This window comes from Serinus canaria, chromosome 1 (assembly GCF_022539315.1).
Source record: "Serinus canaria isolate serCan28SL12 chromosome 1, serCan2020, whole genome shotgun sequence".
NCBI classification, from domain to species: domain Eukaryota; kingdom Metazoa; phylum Chordata; class Aves; order Passeriformes; family Fringillidae; genus Serinus; species Serinus canaria.
In genome coordinates, this window is record NC_066313.1 from 95603449 (window position 1) to 95623463 (window position 20015).

At 43.4% G+C, this 20015-nt stretch overlaps 1 protein-coding gene across 1 annotated transcript; it reads left to right on the top strand.

Annotated features, from left to right (window-relative positions):
• The first annotated feature begins 1311 nt into the window (after window positions 1-1311).
• Window positions 1312-6059, top strand: LOC115484832 (skin secretory protein xP2-like). Its single transcript, XM_030234208.2, has 3 exons — window positions 1312-2442; window positions 4896-4943; window positions 5030-6059. The coding sequence occupies exons 1-2, from the start codon at window positions 1321-1323 to the stop codon at window positions 4902-4904; spliced, it is 1131 nt and encodes a 376-aa protein (XP_030090068.1). The 5' UTR covers window positions 1312-1320; the 3' UTR covers window positions 4905-4943; window positions 5030-6059.
• Window positions 6060-20015: the final 13956 nt, after the last annotated feature.

The window sequence follows — 20015 nt, forward strand, 5'->3', positions numbered from 1 at the left end:
TCTAAAAAAATACTAATTTTGAAGTGAAGTCAAGAAAACCTTAACCTTCAGAAAATTTTCAGAGACTTTGTGTAAATGGCTATCACCTGACTTTATAAAAAGCATGTTACGTGGTTAAGTTTTAGAGAAACTATGGTCTTATTGTTATTTTAACAATGTCTGGTTTTATTAATGCCCCATTAAACTGAAATTGGAAGAAGTGACTGTCACCTGTTTTGGTTGAATTTTTAAAAAACAATTTTTCATCAAAATGAGTGTATTCATCTCAAGAATTAAATAAAGCCTGTTTTGTTCAGACTTCTGAAAAATTCCTGAAAATAAAGGTGATTTGTAAAATAGTAACTTTTTGTTACTCTAATAATTTCTTTAGAATTTATTAAGCATCAAAAACCCCCAAAGCCACTCTTTTACCTTACTTTTTTTTTCCTGCAGAAGAATCCCTAAGTTTGTCATTCATAGGATTCGATTTTTTTGGATAAAAAAAAATTTATCTAAAATGTGTCTCTTCCAGTCTTTCTGTGAAAATGAAGGAACTGTTATATTTTTTTACAGAACTTTTGCCTTTGTTGCAGTGGAATTGATCTATAAACATTACAGGACAGCACTCAAGGCTGCTCCTCCAGAAGAGAGAGTGCTACAGAAGTGTTTGTGGAACAAACAGCTGTGGAGTGGGGTGCATAAAGCCACACAAGCCACAGCACCCAGCTTTTACTCCAGTGGGGTTCAACCTTCATCCAGCTGGTCACCTATTCAGTGCTTAGCTAGGAAAGCTGAATCTGTGTGATAGAACCCCCCCCCCCAAAAAAAAACCCCACCAAAAAACAATTAAAGAAAAAGCCATTTTCTGTAAAGAGAAAAAGAGGCTTATTTATACTGGAAGGGAGAAGCACTGTAATGCCACAACTCCTCTAAACGTTTGCTATACTGAAGCAATAATAATGACATCGGGGCGCCTATTCTGTATCCTTACAGAAGTTATATACACAGCGTGCAAATCTATTATGTAGCATACCGTATATATAACTAAGTGTGGGGTATATATTGGTAAATATGTGTGTATATACACATGTACATTCAGATATAAATATACGGATAGAGCGTGCATACATATACAGGTATTGGGGGTCATTTCTTGAGAGAGAGAGAGAGCGAGAAGCAGAGAATGACGCTCTCTGTGCTCCCCTCCAGGCATTCCAGCGCCGCACGGACAAACCTCTGGAACGGCCCGGGGATCGCTGAACCGCGTGGGGCGGGGCCAGGGCAGGGATTCGGTCATGGCCCCGCCCCCCGACGCGCGCGCCGCCCGGAGCCGCCGTGCCGATGCCACGTGGGAGGCGGCGGAGCCGCCGTCGCCGCCGGGCCGGAGTCGCGGCCCCGCTAACGCTGGGGACGGCGCTCGCCGGCCGCCGCGAGGAGGGGAGGTCGCGGAGCCCCCGGGACCGCGCCGGGATCGCCGAGACCCGATGGGTGCTCGGCGCGGTGGCGCCCGGCTCGCGGCTCGGCCTCCCGGGCCTAGAAGCGCTGGCGGCGGCGGCCGGGCCTAGGGGCGGCTCCCCGCCCTGGGCGGCTCCCTCGCTGCTGCAGGTGCCGGCGGCGGCCCAGCCGGCCCCGCGGCGGGACGGCAGCGACCTGCCCGCCGGCGCGCCCGCCGCCCTGGCCGTGCTGCGGCTTCAGCCCGGCGCCGAGGGCTCGGCGCGGGCGGCAGCGGCGGCGGCCGGGGCCGCGCCGCGCCTGCGGACCGTCTACGTGAACCCGCGCTGGCTGGAGCGCCAGGCCGCGCTGGGGGCGGCGGCGGCAGCGGCGGCGGCCGCCAGCCCCTGCGCCGAGGCGGCAGCGGCGAGCGGCGCGGCCGGGGCCCCGGCTCCGGCTCCGGCTCCGGCCCCGGCCCCGGCCCCGGCTCCGACTCCAGCTCCGGCGGCGGCGGCGGGGCAGGGCGAGGCCGAGGCGGCGGCTACCCCCTACGTGGGGCTGCGGCGGCCGCTGGGCTACAAGTTGGCCAAGGCCACCAAGGAGCGGATCTGGCGGGGGGAGTTCATTGACCTCTTTTCCTTGCTCCACACAGAGCTGGCCCCCGAGCACGGCCCGCGCCCGGGGGACACGCTGGACCAGTGGGTCTCGGCCTTCCTGGTGTACGCCAGCGTGCTGTGCGAGAAGCACCCTGCGCGCTGCGGAGCCATGTTCAAGTACCTGGACACCATCCGCAAGCTGCACGCCACCTACGGGGGCACTTCCTGGATGAACTACGATGAGGACTTCCGGCGGCGGGCGGCCAAGAACCCCTCGCTGCCCTGGGGCGACGTCGACTTGGACCTGTGGATGAAGTGGATGGCGCCCCTCAAGTCGCTTGTCCCCAGACGCCTGCGTACTGAGAGCGAGACACAGGCCTCTCCGGCCCAGCCGCCACCGCCGGGCCAGAGCCCCAAGCAGGAGGAGAAAAGCCAGGTGTGATGGGCCGATGGCCGCGTGTTTCTCTGCTCCGCTGGCTGGGCATGGCGCTCTCTCGAACGGGAAGAGGAGAAAGAGGCAGTTGGGGTGCCCTTGTCTTGGTTGAGCAGTTCTCATCTCATGGCACTGACCCTTTGCTCGTGTAGACCATAGGGACACGGTATCACGGGTGTCCCGCTGGCCACCGTGAGAGGTGTGCGCACAGATGGATGCTCTGAGCAAATGTTTGAGCATTTATTGCTCCAGCCACCAGAAAATAAGAACCCCACTAGTTCCGTCTTGCATTTTTGCATTTTTCTGAAGACATTAGAAGAAAGATATTCTGTGGTTTTGTTCTTTTCCTCTGAGTTGTCTTTAAAAAATCAACTTTCTCAGCAATACAGTTATCTGTATGTAAGGCAAAGAGTACACTTTTCTGTTACTATGGGAGCATGTGGGCAGTTGCAGACAGCATGGGATGGCAAAAAAATGATAACGATAAATAAAGATAAGCTTCAATAAGAATGGCCACAGTGTGCAAATTCACCATGATTTGAAGTTTAAACCTGTTTTGGGGCTCAGTATATTTAATCCACAAGTTAGAGCCTGTTTTGTGGGAAAAGATGGATGAGTGTGATTAGGAAAAGTAGGGAGGATTTTGTGTACTTGGTTTGCTTTCAGTAAGGCATCGCTATATGAATTGGTATAACCTGTGGTGGATACAGGCAGGTCTGCCCTTTCTTCTTCCTGAGGCGTGATGCTGAGCTCCACAGCCACAGCAGGTTACCTGTCTATATTAGGGGTTGTGCTGATTCTCTTACACTGGTGACTGCAGTCTGCCAAATCCCTAGCACAGAAAATTCAGCTGAATGCTGAATGTTGAGCTTCATGTCAGCTGAATGGTGGCAGAGAGATTCTGTTATATTTGCTATGTTTATTTCTAACAAAATTTTGTTTTTTAAAGAACTTTTGCCTTCCAGAAGAATTTTTGTTGCTTTATCAGATGCTGTACTTGTCTGGGATTGCCAGCATAGAGGGACTAAGTTCTTTGACTCATGTTAGCCTCATCCCTTTTCAAGGCATCTGAAAGTGCTTGGTGTATCACACCAAGTCTTGCCTTGGTACATATCAAATGTAACTTCTCTAGGCCAACCTGTGACAAAGAAAGGGAGCAAACACCACACAGTAAGATAGATAAACCCAGGCCTGTTGGCCTTGCGCCTTCTGTGGTTGATGCTCTGTGTTCTGCAACTTTTTCTGATATATCTGTTTACATTTCTCCATTCTCAAGGTGAACAGCTCAGTTCTTGTTTTCCTACAGATCTTATGTGAGCACCAGATGGGCAATGGCTTATAGCTTTCATTTCATCTGAGACTGGACCTTCAGCTTGTCATGTTAACCACTCTTGTAACTTCTTCCACAGCAGCTGGTCTGTCAGTGCTGAGCTTTGCTGGGTTTTCTGCTGAGGCACCAGGGGTCTCAATCCCCTCTAATTTCATGGAAACTTTCTAGTTGATTTTTATCGGTGGCATTGTTGTATTTTTCCCCCAGAAAGTGTGTAAAGAAAAAAAATAAACATGTTTATTTTAACTCTTACGAAATAGCAAGTTTAATGTTTGTAAAATGAGTAGTACTTTAGCAGCACAATGAAAAATTAAAACTTGTGCAATTAATTGTTGTGGTTTCAGCCACCTTTCTGTTATTAGAGCAGTTTTTAATTGGTAGCATATAGTCTCTTATAACTCTTTAAAAATGTCCTTAAATGAAATGATGGTTTAGGCAGCTGTCAAAAGTAGATGAGGCCTAGGATAAAGCATGAATTTATCACTGGCACAGTCACAGCAAGGAAATATTTTCTTGGAGGTGGCTTGTGTGCTTTCCCATATCTCCCCAATTCCTTGCAAGTTCTCTTTATGTTGTGTAAAACTACTTCAGCAAAATAAGATGTGACATCACACTTGGGCAAAAGAACTGGAGAATTAAAATGGGAGAGAATAGCCTTTTATGGCCTTAAGACTTTGGACAGAACCTAAGCTTTTCCACATTCACACTGTCAAGGGGAAGAGGAGGTGTGTTACAAAAACCTTTTTTATCAGGCTGTTGTTTTGTTATTATTTTCTTTTTGTAGTTTCGAGGGATAGTGTTAGGCAGCCTGACTGGATTTCATTCCCCCTTTTAGTCCCAGACTCCTTGAATTTCAGCATCATTTAGTTTAGTGCCTGTATCTCTAACAGGTGGTTAAACAGTAAAAATTAAGATCAAGTGTAGATAGCGTGTCTGAGCACAGCTGTCCTTTCTAAGGCACTGGTGAAGAGCTGTAACTTTGCATTACATGGAAAGTACAAAGTGCGAAATCCTAGTTTTAGTTTGAGTGCAATAATTGGTGTGTGTGTGTGTAGGATAGCTAAGAGTCATTCCTGCAAATTTATGTCTATGTATAACTTCAGACAACTCTCTTTTTTTTCCCCAGACTCCATGAAAACAGAAGACCAGTTGGGATGGGAGTCAGAATAAGTGGGTGAGTTTATTTATAAAACTGAATAACTTTGGATCTGAAATATTTGCAGATTTGTTAAATACAGAATTTCTTATTGGTGCCAACAGCCTGACTCCGTTGGTGTTTAAGTGGAGCTCTGGTATTCTAGTGCATTCTTTTACCTCTGCTTCTGTTGCGTTGCAAGCTGTGCTAGAGAAGACGTAGGAAATTCATTTTACCCAATCAGCAATTGTAACAATGGACTACAAACCTGCAGAGCAAGCCAGTTTGCTGGAAAACAGGAATTCCTGCAGCGCAGCACTTGTCACAGACTATCCAAAGAGGGCAAAGATTCAGGAAGGTGAATAAATTGAACACTGGTTGAATGAGGTCAGGAACGCTCTCCTGGAGGAGAATCCTGCCCTAAAATACTACTTTGAAAGTAAAAGCCAATTTAATGCGCAGATTAAGCCTTCTCATTTGACCAAACTTGTGTGCAATCCTGGATCTTTGCAGATCACAACCGGACACTTCAAAACCCTATGTATTATATTTGTTTAAAAAAAATAAATCATAACTTGTCTTGTTACAGCTGTTACTTTTGCCATTTCATTGAGAGTATCTGCAACATAAATGTGTATTTGACTCAGAAAAGTATCATACACTTGGGATAATAACTCAGGTTGTCAGCAGAATTATTCTGTGAGGCTCAGTATCCTCTTTCCATTGTTCTGCATTAACCATTGCTGTCATTGTCAGATAGCCCAATTGTGCATTACAAAATTCTTCATCAATTATAATGATTGACCTAAGTTATAATTTTGTTTTTATCCTAGTAGAATACTAGTGACCATCAGACTAGACATTTGTAGTCTGGTGTTCATGAAAATCTTTTTCACTGATTCACAGTTTTCATTCTGCATCTCAGTATTTTGTTTTCTTCTCCTTTTTCCTTGCATACTAAGGGGTGTGGTCAAGGTAATACTATGATCCAGTAATGCACATGATGGTAAGGGTTTGCCTTTAGTTGTTTCAGGTAAAAGCTGCCCTTATGTCCTCTCTCAATATTTCAAATAATATGCATAACATAAAGTGTTTGTAAATTGATATCAAATTGTTTGTGACTTCACCTAAATAAATTTTTATATTTAAATGCTATTCTTAATCTTACCGGGTTTTTTCCTCCCTTGTTCTTGTATTGCCACTTCACTTTTGTATTCACGTTTTTTTTAATCACCTGACATTTTACACAATTTCTGGTTTTCAGTTATTAAAGCACAACTGAATTTTAATTACCAAGTGAAAATCAGTTAGCCTTTGGAATTTTTTTCCATTATTTTGCATAAAGACTTCATAATGTAGCTGTAGTTGTCATAGCTTATTCATCTGCCAGTTTTTGAGACAGTGATAGCACAAATTGGGCCTTAAAAATGAAATAGCTTCTGTACTAAAATACTTGAAGGTCTCCAAAGCTGATCTAGTGAATGCTGAGATTCCTGCTTTTGATACTGTAGAATATAGAGCACTTTTACACATTACAAAAGTACTTTTTGTTTTCAAGAAGGGTCTTAAGCTCAATCATCTGATCACTCATGCTATTTTCCCTTGTCCTCCTGTTTTCAGAAATCAGAACTTGGTTACTCACTGGTCTGTGCTGTGCTTGTTGCCATCGTTGCTACATGAACCACATGGCTGCTCCATCACTGCAGGCATCTCTGCCTGAGCAAGTGCTGTAGTTTCAGGATTTGGGGAGAGGTTTGGGAAGAGGTGAATGTGGAGTAAGGAAGAGTGAGCAAAAACTGGTCTCGTCTGTCTCTGATGAATTGTAAAAGTGTGGGTCTTAACCTACAGACTCAGAGCAGCAAAGCAGCAAGTTTTGGTTTTTGTGTCCGCTTTGAAAGCAGCATAGCCAGCTGGAGTCTTAAACACTTCCTAATGTTCTTTGCTGAGTCCTTCTGCCAAGAATGTTTTGGGTTTGTTTGTTACTCTCTCCAGCTTTCATACAGTCTGGTGCCCTTCCTGGCTCTGTCACCGCCCAGTCTCCTGGTTGCTGCTGCTTCTGTGTTGGACCACCCTGCCTTCCATATCTGCTGTAGAGAGCTGCCAGGGCTCTACCTTGCTCTCCAGTGTCAGTGGCTGCTTTAAAGTCACTGCCTGCTTTCATAATGAAGTTGTGTTTCATGTCATTGGCAGTGATGTTTTTGCAACATGTGGGACCTCCTCCCCTCCTTTACTGTTTTTCTTTCTCACTCTGAGCCACCCTGTAATTTCACTGTGGTACTTACACATTCTTGCATTAGGGTTTATTGTTGCATGTGTGCTTTGCCTCTCATTGATGTGCTTTAAGATTGTGCAGGAAATTTTCCTTGTACACTAGTTTCTCATTAAAATGTTGGACTTCAAGGGATTACTTCAAATTTCAACAGTTAAGTTACTGCATGGATTTTTCTCTATCCTTGACACTGCGGATAACCCTTTAATTAAGTGCTGTGTGAGGATAGAGCACACACTTGGAGAGAGGCTTGGGATTGAACCATGATTCTGTTCCTCTCAGAGTAACTGTGATCTGCAGTGGAAACCAGTGATACATAAGGATTATTTTTCTACAGATACTATTTCTCTAAGTGCTATTTCATAGCATGGGGGATCTCTTTGGTATAGTTGCAATTTCTTATGCTTTGCTCGAAAGATTTTGAGCATTTGTACAAAGGTGATGCAAAGCTTTTCACTAAGATTGATGGAATTTCCAGCTGGGAATATTTCTGAAGTGTGTGGGAATTTATTTGTATGGGAGGAACAGCAGCTTATGCAAAAACAGTTTTCTTTCAGTTAACTAGAATTAAGGAGCATACTTTTGAGGAGTAATTTCAGATAAGTTTATTTTTAGGGATTTCTAGCAGGATAGCTTTTTTTTCCACATAGATGTGCTTTTTCATATGTTGGATTTATATGCATTTTTATTGCAAAGTACAAATCAAAACTAATGCAGTGTGATTCTAACAGCACAAAAAAAGTTGCAGCGTAGGGATAACACTAAAATGCGTAGTTCTTTCAGTAAGCTGATGTGCTTGGGGAGTTCAGAGTTGAGCTGTAGCAGAAGTAGAGTCAAATAATTGGAATTTCTAGCTTCCACCTGTGTGCAGCAGTTCAGTTTGAGGTGTTTAAACCATCTAAAAAGACAAGGCTGTTACTCCACTTCTGGCCTTATTAGTACCATGATGTGTCCTTAAAGATGAGGTGACAGCACAATGTTTTGCATGTGAGGTAGCCTGCTACATCTGTAGTTGAGCAAAATTACTTCCAAACTCTGATGAGATCTTCTCAGTGTGACTTCCAATTTAAGCTTCAAACATTGCTTTCCCATCTTCTGCTGTCTTGAATCATTGTACCAACTTGGTTATCTTCTTTATAAAAATCTGGTGAGCACAGCAGACATCTGAGGGCAGCGTCTGATCAGTCTGTCTGTATGTACGGAGGCTTTCCCTCTGTGTGGGTAGTTCTGCCAGGTTGTGTAGTCTAGCATGAAGGAAGTCAGAAAGTGTCTTAAGTGTGGCTGGGTGGAGAGCACACAGGAGGCTCCCCAGCTACCTGCAAGGCTTGTGTGGTTTTGAGAAGCCAGTAGCATTGGCAGCATTTTTTTCTGTCCATTCCTCTGGTAAAATCAAACCCAAAAGCCCCCAAGACTGTTGTAACCATTGAGGGAAGGGATGTGACTCAGTTCTAACAGCCTTGGTGTTGGTGGAGATATTGCCTGGTGAAGTTACCAAACTTCAGGTCATTGGCTTATCAGGGACTGCAACAATTGATAGTGTCTGTGGGAGTGCTTTGGTAACTCTTCCTATGAAGAGATTATGTCTCTGAAAACTTGTCTGGAGAAACAGATAAAGATCTTATTTTCTCTTCTTGTTTTGGTACCCAGGTTTGGTTTTCACCCTATATGAAGTTTAGCATGCCTCAGCCCAACCCAATAAAGGACACCTTGATCTATAAAATCCTCTAGGTCCAGGATTTTTTTTTCTTTACCTGGAATTCTCAGCAAAACAATTGGCATTGGTGCAGTTTAGCAGTTTACTGGGCAATCAGCTAAAGAGTAGCAGAGATATAAATAGCTGGAACATGTTTACAACATCTTGCTATTTGTAAACTTGAAATAATTCAATAAGTTCAACTTTTACCTTTTTTGGTGGTTGTAGTTCTTTCTTTACTTGTAAGAATACTTTATTTTCTGCAACCTCTCAGTGCACTGTTGCTGTGTCAATATTTCCAAGGCAGCAGGGGAATGTTTACATAAAAACACCAAAGTGTTTTCTTTAAATTTTTTAATTGCAAACATTTGTGTCCATAAAATCCTTTGCACAAAACTTAGTTAGCTTTATATTTATTCTGTTCAAAGCTAAACCTGGATCATATTCAGTTTCCAGATTTTTTTTTAATTTTCTGAACCATGCGATGTGAAGATTTTATCTGAATCTACATCAGCAGGTGTAAAGATTCCACCTGCTGCTTCAAATGGCAGTTCTAATGATCTGAAGTCAGGAGTGGTTATTTAAAAACAGCTGCATTGCATACACTGGCTGCAGTGTAAGTGCTTTTGATATAAGCAGCGTCTGCATTGCTGGTACTCAGTGTCCATAAATGCCCTCTGTTACCCCCAAATATGAGGTTACATGAAGGTAGTGGGCAGTAAAATGTGCTGATATTGGTTGGTGGGGCTGCTTAGTTGATAACAGGCAAGACAACATGGTGGCAGAGGACCTGGACTGTGTGTCCAGGAGTAGATGTTCCTGGCATAAACAGGTACAAGGCGTGTCCTTGAAATGTGTAACATGAGCTAAGAGCTCCAACCTCCTCTGCCTGAACTTCCCACCTTGCATTTGGGCATTACAGCATGTGTCTTCCACCCTACCTACTACCTAGTCTCAGCTCCTGGGTTCTTTTTCACTTTGTAACAGTGAAATGTCATTGATGATGGTGTTCAGATACCATCAGGGCAAGCAGATGGTTCCCTGCTGTGTACATCTCCCTGGGATGGTCTATGCAGTGCTAAGGGAAAAGATTCTTTCCCCCAACTTTTAGCTGTGGAATGATAATTACACAAGTACTTAACAGAGGTGCTGGGATTACAAATGTTAGCAAGTCCACATTGGCAATAATAAAGTAAGGTTGGTTTGAGATGGGGAAACCTCTGAGGGTGCTTTTGCTCAGGGCATGCAGGTGTGTGTCTTTCTGCACTTGGTGTGACTGAGTGGACTTGAAGCAATAGAGTTCTTGAAGTGGTATTGCATTTTGTTTTCCTTGCCTGTGTCATTTTCCTTTCTCCCTCACCAGCACTCTCCCAAGCAGGATGTGTGACCTTGTTATTGAGTACAGGTGGATAACAGGGGAAATCTCGCTACCATTACATGGGATTGCTGGGAGAAAAGAGTGAGTTTACACCTGTAAGATCATGAAGTTTTTCCAGGAGCAGCACAAAAAAATTGGTGGTATGCAAAGGCAAAAATAGTGACTTTGAGGGTACCCAGTTTGTCAATTACTTTCCCATTGAGGAAAAGAAGATGCAGCTTTGTGGCTTAGTCTGGCCAGTGGAAAAGCTTTGGGCAGAATATCTCAATGGGGTTTGATTGCAAAAGGAAATTACACGTGCATCAGTATTGCTGCAGGTGCTCTGTGGGCCAATGTGTGAGCAGAAAGAGGAGCCCTGGCCAGTAGGTGAAGCTGACCAGTCAGTTATGCTGATCCACCAAGCTTGAGGGCATTTCATGGAACTGATTAGGAACTATGGAGCCCAAAGAGGGACCTTAAAAGACCACTCTTCTTCTTGTGCCTTAGCATGCTTTAAAAAACCCCCGAAACAACAGAAAATCACACAGCCACAAAGTACTTTCATTGGAAGACTGGAATTTAGTTCCAAATGCTTTCTGAGAGGACACTGGGTGATACCTGATATGCACCATTTCCTAAACATGCATTTTCTGTTTTAAACATTTTGATTACCTGCAAATGAAATGGAGTCAAATTGAACCATTCAGTGTTAGAAAACAGTACAATTTACCTGTGTGTTAAGACAAAATGTTCTTTACTTTTGTTAGCAAGCACTTAAAAATGTTTGATTTGTTTAGGGTTTTTTGTCAGTGCTCAAAGCATTGAAAACAAGCCTTTAGCAGGTTGCAATGCTGTTGCACTGCTGAGAACAGCACAAGTTGTTCACAGGGCTGTGTTGCCCAGAGGTGTAAATAATCTCAGTTGTTCCCCATCAGATGAGGAGGAATGGATAAGCACATCCATTACCTGCCTCTTGTATGAGGAAGCTGTTAATACAGTGCTTCCCCAAATGCAGGAGCTGAGAATGAGACCTTGGGTCACCTGCTTCCCCAGCAGTTCACTGCATCAGAGCTGCTGGGCTGGGATAAACTGTACCTTTTTACTTCTCTTGATCTCTCCAGCCCACAGTCCCTGAAAGAGCAGTTTCTGCAGAGCATGGAAACAAAGAAACTCTTCCTTTTGTGTTAACTTTCCCCCCCCCCCCCCCCCCCCCCCGACATTGTTCTGCAGGTTCAGTCTTGACACCTTGTTCTCTGAAGGTCCTGCAAGAAGTGCTGTAACTGAGAAACAGAAACGGCTGAGAGGTTTACTGTTGAGTGTAAGAAAAGGGCAATGCTGCTTAGCTTTCCTAAGTCTGGGAATCGTTTGTTATAGCCTGGTTAATATGTCCCAGTGGTAGAGGACCAGAAAAGATAAACCTGCTTATTGCTGTGGCTCATGTTGCCCAGGAGAGTACCACAGCATGCCCTGTATATTGAATGGCATGAGCATGGGAAGATTTGGCTGTGGTAGGAGGTAAAAATTACTCAACAGATATGTTCTGGTAAGATGGCTTACTCTGTGGCTTAACCTGGCAAGCCACAGGAAAGTAAAACATGTCTTAATTCTCTTTCAAAATGCAGAAGTTACTTTCTTGAGAGGATGTTGTTGCCGTGAGCATGTGTGCCTTTTTGATGTAGTGTTTTAAAAATAATGATGTAAGTGATGGGCCCTGCCAAGCAAGAACTGAAAGCTTTGAAATGTTTGCTGTAGATGCTTCATCTGTGAGTGTACTCTGCTCAAAACTACTGGCAATTAAATTAACTGATGTATTCATATTTTAATGCCTGTGAAGTTGTACCACAGGTTTACAGTGTCATTATTGATTAATTATTTTATGCACAGCAAACCAAGGACCTAATCTTCTGATTTGTCATCTTCCCTCCTCCCTCTGCCTTCTTCCCTGTTCCCCCCATCCCAGTCTGTGGGAGAGATGCCAGTGTGAAAAGGAGAGCAATTTCAGGCATCAAAGTGAAGGCTGGACTGACTTAGGGAGCTTCAGAGAGTGCCATTTACCTGATGTTCTCCTCTCTGTTGCTGCACCCCTTGAAAACAGGCAGGACTAGAGGCCAAGAGTCAGCAGCACCCAGGTGGGTCAGTGAGGAGGAGTGATCCCTTTAAGATAGGTAAGGATGAGAAAGTTGCCAGTATTAAATAACTTTCACCTATGGTGTCCATTCTAAGGATTTGGTGAAATAGGAAATGTACCCAGCCCACACACTAGTACTTACACAGGGCTCCAGAAAAAGGGTTAAGTTTGGGGCTGGCTTTAGATTCCCTGCTTTCTCTCCTTGTCTCTTTGCCATGCTTGATGCAGAGGCTTTGGCAGGAGGAGGGGGTCAGTTCACCACCCCTGTTCCTTGTGATGCCTGGCTTTTAGAGTTCCAGGTGATGCTGGAACAGTTGGTGCTGCTGGGAGAGGTGGGTGAGCTGTGGCTGAGGGCTGGTGGGAGCAGTACAGGAAATCACATTGTGCTGTACCAGGACTGCAAAGCAGCTGCCTGAGCTCATGATGCTCTAGGAGCTCGTGGTGGAAGCAGAAATTTAGTTGATGTCTAGAAAAGATGAGTTTGGCAAATTTGTATGTAAGTATTGGAAATTGTAGCTACAGAGCCACAGGAGGCTGGAGAAAACATAGTCTACTAGGGAAAAACAGTAAACTAGGGGAAATACTCTATTTGGAGGCCTCTTTCAAGCAGTAAGGAAATAGCAGTCTTTAAGACTTTGTTGTGTGTCATGTTAAGGACAGTCAATACTGAGTCATAAATTATAGCAATGCATTGTGTAGATCAAATTATTGAGTGGCATATGAATATTTGTTCCCTGTGTTATTTCCTATTGCAGTTTCTACTCCAATCTTTGCCCTGGAATTACCTAGATACACTCATGGTTTACCTTTCATGTCTGCTCCTTTGCTTTTATGTAGGGTGGATTTTACCTCCTGTTGCTCAGTGTAGTTTTCCAGGGCCTTTGGCAATTTCTCTGTTTCCTTTAAAGATAATTATTCAGCCCACAAATTTCCAAATATCCCAGTGTTCCTTCTAATTTCTTCTGAATGAAGGTGCTTCCAACATCTCTAAATACCTCTGCTAGGTAGTGGGTAAGAGAAGCTCAACTTCTGTGTATGACTTTGAGTTTATTTTGTTCCTGTCTTGTCTCTTGTCCTCTGACACACTGTGCTGTTCTTTACAGTGCAGCTTTTCCTTCTCATGTTCTTAAAACAAAGCTTAGTCACCTGACCTAGGATGCAGCATTATGTCAAAAAAAATATCATTCAGTCCATTTTGTTCAAAGTAATGCTGCTCCTACTGTGGCTATATAAAAATTACTCAATTTTTTTCTCAACAGATGAGCCTCTTATGTTCAGCACACTTACATATATTTATTTTTTTCTGATTTTCCAATTGAGTGTTTTCATTGTTGAAGATGTTATTTTAACAGATTGTGATATCAGAAAAGGTATTTGTTTCTTCCAGAGAAAAGCGATTCCTGTAAAACAGAAAAGGTCCCAAAAATCCATCTCAATTATTCTAAGATGTTTTCTTCCTTTTTACACCCTGAAAGGAAAATTGATTGATCTAGGAATTTGCACAGAAATTTCTCCCATTTTACTGCAAAGCCCTAGAAATACATTGTAACAATCTTTTCATGCACTTTTTACTGCATAAAGATGTGTGTGGTAACAAAACATGTATCTTGCCTTTTACATTAATGAAGATGGCTTGCAATACAAGTGGGATGTTTCAAAACATTTTTAAAATAGAATTTTTAAGTAATTTCTCTCTTTACTTAGAGGATAAACAAATTAGGTGAACCAATTTCTGAGGCTATATTTGTAGCACTGCCTTTAGTTTCTATTTTGGTGGTCTGGCTTGGAGCCAGACTTTTTTTTTTTGTTAACTTGGAATTTTTCTGGCACAATGCAAAAATGGCTCTCTTTTATTATTCCGAGTATTTTGCAAAATCTCCTCTCCAAGCAGACTTTTCTAAGTTAGCCAACGCTTGTGCAGTTATTTTCTACTTCTTAGAAAGCCACAGCTGAAAGGAGCAATTAAAAACTTGATTGCTGCTTTAAACTTGGAATTTAATCTGTATTTAACACAAATAAGCTCTCATTTCAAGATTGCTTAAAGCAGCTGCTTCCCCTGTCAATGTTAATCATACTTTTGGGTATGTGCAGACTGTAGGATCTGGCACTTTGGGATTTAGAAATCATGGGCTCTCATACAAGTGATTCCAGATGGGTGAATTTTTCCTTTGGAGGCTCCTGGGCCTTCCCAAGACATGACTTGTACCAGCCAGTCCACACTTGCCAGTCCACACTTGCCTCTCGAGAGTCATTTGGTGTAGCTGGGCTATATTGTGCTTGGTAAAGCTGCACTGAATTTCTCTCATCCAGACTTGCAAGCAGATTAATATTTGGCCTTACCAATATCAATATAAGAAGAAGCACATGAAAAATCCCTGGAGGTGACTCTCTGCATGCTCCCTGACTTTCACTGCCACTGCAGGAGCAGGGAGGTGCTCTGTGCAGACAGCTGAGCTGATCCTGGCATCAGGTGCCACAGAGCTGTGATGTGGCTTGGTGAGTGGGTCCTGGTGAGTGCCAGTCCCTGCTTGCTATAAACAGCATCCCAGCAGGAGCACAAAGGAGGTTAACTGCTGCCCATTTGTGGCTTTTGAGCAGGGCAGATGTCCACTTCTGTAGTGTGAGGTACACAGCTAGGATGTACTCACAAAGCAGTCTGAGCATAGGAGAGCACTGGACCCAAGTCACACCAGTCCCAGCCATGGCAATGACTAAACCTGCTTGTGCCTGAGGTGCGAGTTACTGAACAGGATGCCAAAGATTGTGCCTGCCTACACAATCCTTCTTTACTCTCCTTCTCCCCAAAATATAATGCTAAGTTTATGTAAATGTAAAACTCTCATATGCAAATACCAAGTGGATTTCATTCTCAAGTTTTAAATAAATGTCAATAGTCTAAGCATAATAAATAAATAAATGAATAAATGGCTATATGTGTCTGTTTTATTCAAAGCTGCAATTGCAATTCAGAAATGTTTGTCGGAGCTATCAGATTTTCCCCAGCTCTCAAGCAGAGAGAGAATCTTCTGTTGGGAAGTCAGCTGCCTCAGGTGATCCACTACTCATGGGTGTGTTACGTCTATTAACTGCAACAGCAGTCCCTGTCTGAAATTTGGGGTGATTGGGGGGCTCAGCTGCCGTCTCACAAGTGCATCTCAAGGCTTGTCACATAAAATCAAGGCACCTCCAGTTAGACCAACTTGGGTAAGCAGCACAAGGACAGAAAATCTGATCATGAACAGTCATAAGACAGTGTCTTTTGGTTGCTCTCTTGATGTTCATCATTCCTATATCTCAGGAAAAGTTCCCACCATCAAAAAAAAAAAAAAAAGTGTTTTTTTAAAACAGAATGTAACTTCACATGCACAGCACTGGTATCCACAAAGTTTCAGTGTAAACTTCTATTTCCTGGGCAACAAGAGTTTTCACTATCCTCTTGGAGGCATTGATATTCTTTTCATGTTCATTCTTTCAGCAGACTAGAGAGCAAATAACAAATGAGTACTTTGATTTTTACCAACTCCTAGTAGTTGGCCTGTTTTCATAATGCAGAAATTATTACACAGATTGTTGTTTTGGCTGGAGGAATAAGTTCTAACACAGTGCAGGGAGAATTTGTTCTGGAGACAACCATGTGTCCTGGGAAAGAGATGAGAAAAGATAAACAAAAGAAATGAACATTTGGAATGGAAATGGTGAGGTAGTAGCTGCCCAAAGTGGAAGGCAGAATTCAAGTGTATTTCTTCTCATGCATGTGCAGTAGTTTGGTATCTTGAATCAAAAGAAAGAACACACAGAATCTGCCCATTCTTTCCAGCAACTGCCCGCATGTTCACATCCAGCGAACATTTGCATTTTTAGTTTAAGCAGGAATATGGTAACAAGTCCTGGTGAACCAACAGACAATATATTGCAATGGTTATTTATGTATTGTTAGTCTTTTTTGTTCCCACTACATTTAGATACTCATTTGTTTTCAGCTTGAAAATTTAAGAAGGTGTGAGCTCTGCTTTTGATTAGCTATATTGACCCATCCCACAGTGCATCACTAATTGGTAAGATTTAAATATCATAAAGCTAGACTGAGTTACAGCATTAGCAATGGATCCCTCCTCCTTTGCCCTGATTTCAGGTCAGCTGAGGATTTCAGTGGTATGGGAAGATGTATGGCTGATGTGAATCAGCAAAGCTGGCCCTGCACTGCACTCATCTGGTCCCGTGCCAGCATCAGAGCCGTGGCTGCTTGAAGGCAAGAGGTCACTCTCGGTGCACTGCTGAAATATGCCTGTTGTTGGCAGGAGGGTCCCTACTGCAGAGCTGTGAAATTCAACGCAGTCCTCAGGATCAGCCTGGCAGCAGCTCATGGGTATGAAGGCATTTTGTCATTCTCTTCAGGACATGATGAACAAATCCTTAGCCAAGCAATGGAAATGAGGCATGCTTCCAGGTCCTGTCAGTGAGTTCCAGGGAAGTGCTTGTCAGTAACTCTGTGTGTGCTCCCACTCTGCCTTGCTAAGAGAAGTTTTTCAGCCTCTCCTGGAGAGGGATGAACTGGTGCAGCTTGCAAAGTATCTGTAACTGCTCTGGCTGAGCCTCAGACTGGTTTTTCAGCTCTTTAAACAAACCAGGAGATTAAAAGAAAAAGCACTCTCAGTCTGTTTAAGCTGAATTTTTGTTCTTCTGAAAAAATAAATTGTAGGGGGATACAGTATGGGTAAATGAAGGTGGCATAGAAGTAATCTTATCCCCCAATGAGTTGCAGCTGCACCAATTACTAAAGATTAGAAGCAGGCCTGATCTTAACAGGCCACACCTGTAGCCAATAAGAACAAGTGGTATAAAAGAGTGGATTGGTGGGATCTGGAGTCAGAGGACTGCTGTAAGGACCAGGACCAGGCAGTGCTTAGAGGAGCTGCCTGTGAGAAACATTGAGGCGGTGATATGAAATCCTTACACTATAATGATGATAGAACTCGTGCTAAGACAAAAATAAATATTTCCTTTTAAGTAAAAAAATTCTAGAGAAAGTTGTAGGGGGTTAAAAGGCACAGCCCTATTTTTTACTGATGAGAAAAAAGCAATAATTTGACAAGGCACCTTTCAAGTATGCCATTTGCTCTTTGTCAATACATACCTACAATACAGATTTAATTATTAAATCTGAACTATTCATCTTCTAAAGTTTCATCTGAGCTTTCTCTACACATAGTCACTATGCTGTTTGTTTCTTTCTGCCTCTGTCATTAATCCCTTTTTTAATTTTTAAGAATTCTTTTTTACTGTTAATTTGATTTAAAACACCACTGTGAAGTTTTTTTCCTTGCCTTACCATTGGGACCTTCACCATGCCCCCAGTTTCCCACGACTGTCTCCTCATGTTGTATGCCAGAGCCTCTCTACGCCCCATCTCCCCATACCACCATCCTCTGCTTCTCTTGCGTTGCCCGAGGCTCTGCGTGTCCTCCCACCTGATCTTTCTTCACACTTCAGAATGCCATCAATGTCCCTCTCAATCTCAGTTGGTCCTCATGCTTGCCCACACTGAGTCCCTCCCCAGGCCCACACCCATATCCTCACTGTCTTCCCTGATACCTGCATCTGCTCTCCCTCAGATTAGGAGATTCTCCTTATGCTTTGTGTTCCCACTGACATTCCTAAGCAGCATGGGATCTGGGTGAAAACAGAGCATTGGTTTTGTAATAAATTAATAAATAAATACATCTTTAAGTCTTTTCATGTCTCTAATCAGAGAAGAACACAGAAAAATACTCTTGTCCTAATAGAAATCACAGAGGTAAAATGGCATGCAGTGGGAGTAAGGAAGACAAATGAAGCAAATAACAGAACCACATAATGGGTAAGATTGGAAGGAACTACAGTTGGTCATCAGTTCCAGCCTTTCTGCTCAAGCAGGGTCATCCCGGAACACATGGCACAGGACTGAGTCCAGACAGTTCTGGAGCATCTCCAGTGAGGGAGACTCCACAGCCTCTCTGAGCAATCCAGTGCTCAGTCACATGCACAGTAGGACACTTTGTTACCTTCAGGTGGAACTTTCTGTGCATCACTTTCTGCCCATTGCCTCTTTTCCTATTGCTTAGCACCACTGAGCAGAGCCTGGCTCTGTCCTCTTGACACCCTCCCTGCAGATACTAACAGGCATTAATGAGATCCCCCCTCATTAATCTCTTCTCCAGCCTGAACAGGCCCAGCTTCCCCAGCTCTTCCTCCCAAGAGAGATGCTCCAGTCCCTTAGTCATCTTTGTTGCCCTCCAGTGGATCCAAGTCCAGGAGCTCCATGTCCATCTTGTATTGAGGAGCCCAGAAGTGGTCACAGCACTCCAGATGTGGCCTCAACAGGGCTGAGCAAAGAGGCAGGATCACCTCCCTCAACCTTCTGGCAATACTCTTCCTAATGCACCCCAGGATCCCACTGGCCTCCTTGGCCAGCATGGCACACTGCTGGCTCATGGACAGAAGTTTGTCCACCAGTACCTCCAGGTCCTTCTCCACAGAGATGCTTTCCAGCAGGTTATCCCCCAGCCTTTACTGGTGCAGGGGGTTATAGTAAATTTTGCAGGCAATTTTTTGTTAATTGGTAGTGCCATCACTCAATAATCTCCTTTTTCAGTGTGTCCTATATGCCCATAATACTACCTAAATTGGTTTAATTGCTCCCCTTCCACTTCCAAGCCTTCAGGTCTATAGCTGCCATGTTCCAGGGAAGCAGTGAATGCAGGAACTCAAAGGAAATGCCACAAATGCCTGTGGACTGTTTTTTCCAACTATTCCCACACCAACCTACAGCCCTTTTATGTGGCTTCAGCACATCGCACTGTGAGTCTGCAGCCAGCAGCATGTGTGTGTGAGCAGGTGAATGATTATCTGGAGAGATGAGGCAATGTGGTTTCACTGCAATGCGAAACCTCCCTGACTCCATGAGCTCCTTGATAAGACCGGCCCCACTCGGCGTGCCAGGTGCACTCCTTTTGGAAGACAAGGCAGAGAAACATATCTTGGGAATATTCTACAGGTCTGGAAAGGTTTGAGGCACAACTTTGTGAGCAGCTTTTATTTTTGACTCCAGTTACAAGCCTTATCATGGGTATGACTTTGGGAAAGGGTTGTGGTCAAGAGAATTAGGAGTGCATTCAGGTTTGCTATTAGGAAAGAAACCAGCAGCAGCCTGTGATAACAGAGCATTGTAATTAAGCCACACTAAAACCACATTGAAACTCCCATAATTTGAGGTCTTTGAAATCCCAAACTACATCTAATTTTTGTAGTTTAAGCAGATACTGCTGTTAAACACCTTAGCTATCTGTCTTAGGCTGAGTCAGGGTGATCTCATGACTGAAATCATACCATATGTTCCTTTCCTGCTCTCCCCAGAACTAGTGTATGAACAAGTCAATAACTACATTGAAGATTACTTTCAAGAACCCCATAAATACATAATTTAAAAAACTAGCTAAGATAACTGTTAAATATAAAATGTACTGCTCCTCATTTGTGTCAAATTCACTTTCATAGCATTTTACTAAATGACTTTAAGTCAAAATAATTTTATTGAAAAACGAAGCATTCCTTTAAAACCTATTAAGATCCCCAGTCTGTTTCAACCTGGAGGAAACAAGGCAAAAAAGAAACTGACTTGATCCAAA